This window comes from Phyllobates terribilis, unplaced genomic scaffold, assembly GCF_046119375.1.
Source record: "Phyllobates terribilis strain yellow unplaced genomic scaffold, ASM4611937v1 Scaffold_3__8_contigs__length_932513732, whole genome shotgun sequence".
NCBI classification, from domain to species: Eukaryota; Metazoa; Chordata; class Amphibia; order Anura; family Dendrobatidae; genus Phyllobates; species Phyllobates terribilis.
The window spans coordinates 148,783,946-148,788,392 of record NW_027362763.1 but is presented as its reverse complement, the minus strand read 5'-3'; the positions used below and the strand labels follow the sequence as shown (position 1 = coordinate 148,788,392).

Sequence of the window (4,447 nt, the reverse complement as noted above, 5' to 3'; positions counted from 1 at the left end):
ACGTCTTGGCCACGCCCACTAAAAAGGCTATAGGAGCAGGGGCGTGTCTCACAGTACCGCCGCCGCGCTGTGATTGGCCCGTCCGTTAGTGATGTAACACACATGTATAGCGCTGAGAAGTAGCACATATTGCCTATTAGCAGAGGCAGGTGACGTGATGCTGCCGCCAGCTCTGCTCCGATGCGGCGAGAAGAGGGTTAATCCTCCTCAGACGCTCTCCAGTGGTTAGGGTTTTTTTTTTTATTTTATTTTAGGCTATAAGCCACGCCCATAGTAAGATTTGGAGTCCAATGGCAATAAGGGGGCTGGACCGGCAGGGCCGCTTATGGGCGTGTCAGCTTGCTGTGATTGGCCAGCGCGGCAGTGACGTAATGCATATGAATCGCTCTAATAACTAGTAGATTGGGAAGTTTTAGCAGAAGGAGCGCTCGGCGGAGCGGCTGCAGTCTGGTCCCAGGTCACACAGCGGTACAGACGGCAGCATCATGGTGCAGCAAGTAGACAGCCTGGACCTGGACAGCAGCCACCCCACAGACACCGAGGAGGGGGAATTCATGGCGGGCAGCCCGGTAGCCTTGGATGAAAGTGACCCGGACTGGTGCAAAACGGCTACTGGTCACATTAAGCGACCTATGAATGCGTTTATGGTCTGGTCCAAGATCGAGAGGAGAAAGATCATGGAGCAGTCCCCGGACATGCACAACGCGGAGATCTCCAAGCGGCTGGGCAAGCGCTGGAAAATGCTGAACGACAGCGAGAAGATCCCGTTCATCAGGGAAGCGGAGCGGCTGCGGCTGAAACACATGGCCGACTACCCCGACTATAAGTACCGGCCGCGGAAAAAGCCCAAGCTGGAGGCGTCCGCCAAGCAGCAAGCCATGGGGCAGAGTCCGGAGAAGAGCCCGGCGGCAGGGGGCGCAGCCGGCGTCAAGGGCAAGAGCTCCGGCAGCAGCGGCGGCGGCGCCTCCAAGAAATGCCCCTCCAAGCCCAAGAGCGGCTGCAAGCCCGGAGCCAAGTCCCCGCAACACTACTCCTCCTCCTCCGCCATGGACGACTACGTGTTCGGCAACCTGAGGGCGAGCAAGGCGGTGAAGTGCGTCTTCATGGATGAGGATGATGAGGAGGAGGACGAAGAGGAGGACGAGCTGCAGCTCCGGATCAAGCAGGAGGAAGAAGAGGAGCCGCTCACCCCGTACAGTGTGGCCAAGGTGCCAGCCAGTCCCACCCTCAGCTCCTCCGCGGAGTCCCCAGAAGGTGCCAGCATGTACGAGGAGGTGAGCCATGCCCCCAGTATCAGTGCCAGCAGCAGCAGCAGCAGACTCTACTACAACTTCAAGAACATCACCAAACCGAGCACAGCCCAACCCACGGTCACCCTGACCCCATCCCGCATGGTGGCCACCACCACCACTACTACCTCATCATCCTCCTCCAGTGACAAAGATGACCTCCTGTTCGATCTGAGCTTAAACTTCACCCAGAACCCTCAGGCCTCCAGCGACTTGGGCAACTCCAATTCAGGAAACCTTTCTCTCTCCTTGGTGGACAAAGACTTGGATTCTTGCAGCAGTGAAGGAAGTCTTGGCTCCCACTTTGAATTTCCAGATTATTGCACCCCAGAACTCAGCGAAATGATTGCAGGGGACTGGTTGGAAGCCAATTTTTCAGACTTGGTATTTACCTACTGATTTTTTTTTTTTTTTATTAATTTTTTGTAATTTTTATTTTATTTTTGGGAGGGTTTGAAAAGACAAAATAAGATGGACCTTTTTAAGAAATGTGGGGGTTGACTCTTATTTTCCCTTGCCTGCGATTTCTGGCATTCACTGTAAAGAAGGAGACTTTTTTTTTATTTTATTTTTTTTTGTTTTTAATGATCAACGGTCTGGAAAATGTTGTAGAAATGTATATTTCTTGGCAGCTGAGCTGATTCTCAAGGGGGTCATTGTGTATTTTATTTTTTTTTTTTTCTATACTCATCTGAAACAAAAAGACTTGTAAGAAACCTTTTTGGAGGGAGAAAACTGATCTCTTCTATGCATCTGAATTTTTTTTTTCTTTTTAAAGCTGCAGGGAGCTGGAAAAAAAAACCCCACAAAAATAAAAAAATAAACCCAGGACAACTTAACACTAAACTGTGAACTGATGACATCACACAAATCAGGAGTTTTTACTTTTTTCTCAGATCAACAAAAAAATAATATTGTATATGGTTTCTCAATGTGATTTTAATTGCCAACTTTTTTTGTACCTTGTTCCCTTTTTAATACCTCCTTGAATTTCAGACAACCCAGACCTCAAATACAAACCGAAAAACACAAAAAAAACCTAAAAAAATAAAATAAGGTATTGAAACATTTTTGATACATGACAGACCTCAGTCTTTTTTAAAAATTTAAAATATTTTCAGGCGTATTTTTGTACAGTTGAGAAAAAAGGGAACATTCCTGCTGTCATTTTTGCTTTTTTTTATTGTTTTCAGTGAGACATTCAGGCACTTCCTATGTTTTTTAATTATTTTTTTTTTTAGCATGCAATTAATGTCGATACAATGATGTCCTGATCGAAGGATTAAAATGGGAGGGAAAAAAAAGAAATAATCTTTGCATCAAAAAAAATGCTAATGATACTTAAGGCCTTGTGGTTTTACAACACTTTTTTTTTTTTTTTTTGTACAGCTATAGTTCAGATTTTGTCCAATATTTGTAGGTAAAGATTTATTGAAATGGTGACATAGACCTCAGAGCTGTTAGCTTGAAGATTGTATATGTACTTGTAATATAGTAGGATTCTATGTATATCATATGCTGTGATTATGTGGATGGGGCCTGATAGTTACAAAAAAAAACTGGATGCTGGATTTTTAGCAAAAATAAAAAAATAAAGAGAAAAAAAAAAATAAAAAAAATTTAAGGAAGGCACATAATAAAAGGTTTCTAAAAAAATGTGCAATATAATTGGAAAAAATGGATTAAAAAAGAAAAAAAAAAAAAAACAATACAGACCATCTGCATATTTGATAGCAAATGATGGATAAGCAGACTCGTGCACTGTCTCCACATCATTGCCTGTTTTTTCCTAATGCTGAAAGTCTGTATCTTGATGATTTTAATAAATCAGCTGGAACTGATGGAAACTGCTTGTGGTGTCAGAGTGCTTGTAGGGTGATGATGATGATGATGATTGCTGGGGATAAGGGGTGACTTCATCCCTTTTTACTTTCATGTGTCCAAATCTTGTCTTCTGTTTTGCTCTGTCTAGGAGGTGCTGGTTATGTTTCACATGTGTCATAATCGAGAGGGGGCTGTGTGCGGTTAATGAACTATAATGTTACTGTATATTGCAACCTTTCCTTGCTTCATGCTCCATCAAAGGGGGGGGGGGTGCAGTGGCCCCTCATCTCTTATGCCAGAAATCCTGTGTACATTATATTGAGGGGGGGGGGGGGGTGACACAAAGTATTGTATCATTGCATCCAAGAGCTAACACAAGCAATCTTTTTATATGTGCATGTTTTATTTTTTTGTAAATATTTGGTAAATTAATTTCTGCTCCCTCCCCCTCCAATAACCACATATGTGCAGTATGCTGTTCGCTAGATTTGGGCTGAGCTGTCATAAAGGGTGACATCATGTCAGTGTCCATGTGCATGGATGGGGGTGTGTCCCTGCCGTAGACTTCTACTAACACGCTCATTCACAAGCATGTCCTATTTCCCATGGTGTATAGATATAATTGAAGTGGTGATCATTGTGGGGGGGTGCATGTTTTAGGTTGATTTAGAATAATTCCTTATAATATGGAGGATTATATAATATTGCATGATCAGTATTGGGGGGGAGGGGGCGACTGATTACATGGGTCATCACCAATATAATTGTCACATATAAATTCTTAATTTTGTATTAAATGCATATTCTTTCCTGCATATGTGTAATTTTATGATATATAATATATTGCATCTAGCCCTACTCCAATGCATAATGTGTATGTATAATAAAATGACACATGTAGTAAGGAGCATGCAGCTAAAATCACACACATGTGCTAAGGAACATGCAGGCGCCCCCTCCCTCCTTCCCTCCCTGCCTTGTAGGTAGCTGAGGATACTGGAGACATGCAGCAGGAGGGGATGCTGGGCGTGCCTAAGTGATAAGACTCCAGACAGTGGCTTCATGCTTCAGTAACATGACACTGGATCAGTGCTTTGTATGCAGTCAGTGTAGGTATCCTGACTTATGCTGAAACCCCCTCCACCCCCCACCACCTTTTCTATTCCTTCCATATCTGCATTATTTTATTTTTTTCTGTGCCCTAATGTTCTGTCGATCAGACTGGACCTACTGAAGGCTACAGAGCAGGTCCTAGTCTTGGAATATAGAGCGGACTGAGAGCTTTTAATTATTTACATACATGGCGGAGGGTGGGGGTAGTGATGGTCTAGTGC

The 4,447-nt window shown here is 43.9% G+C and overlaps 1 protein-coding gene across 1 annotated transcript; it reads left to right on the top strand.

Annotated features, from left to right (window-relative positions):
- The first annotated feature begins 229 nt into the window (after window positions 1-229).
- SOX11 (SRY-box transcription factor 11) lies at window positions 230-2,913 on the top strand. Its single transcript, XM_073674195.1, has one exon. It carries the CDS (start codon window positions 486-488, stop codon window positions 1,686-1,688), a length of 1,203 nt encoding a protein of 400 aa, XP_073530296.1. The 5' UTR covers window positions 230-485; the 3' UTR covers window positions 1,689-2,913.
- Window positions 2,914-4,447: the final 1,534 nt, after the last annotated feature.

Bases quoted from the DNA above. Each gene is read 5' to 3' on its own strand.
- SOX11 (XM_073674195.1), top strand. From the start codon at position 486: ATGGTGCAGCAAGTAGACAGCCTGGACCTGGACAGCAGCCACCCCACA.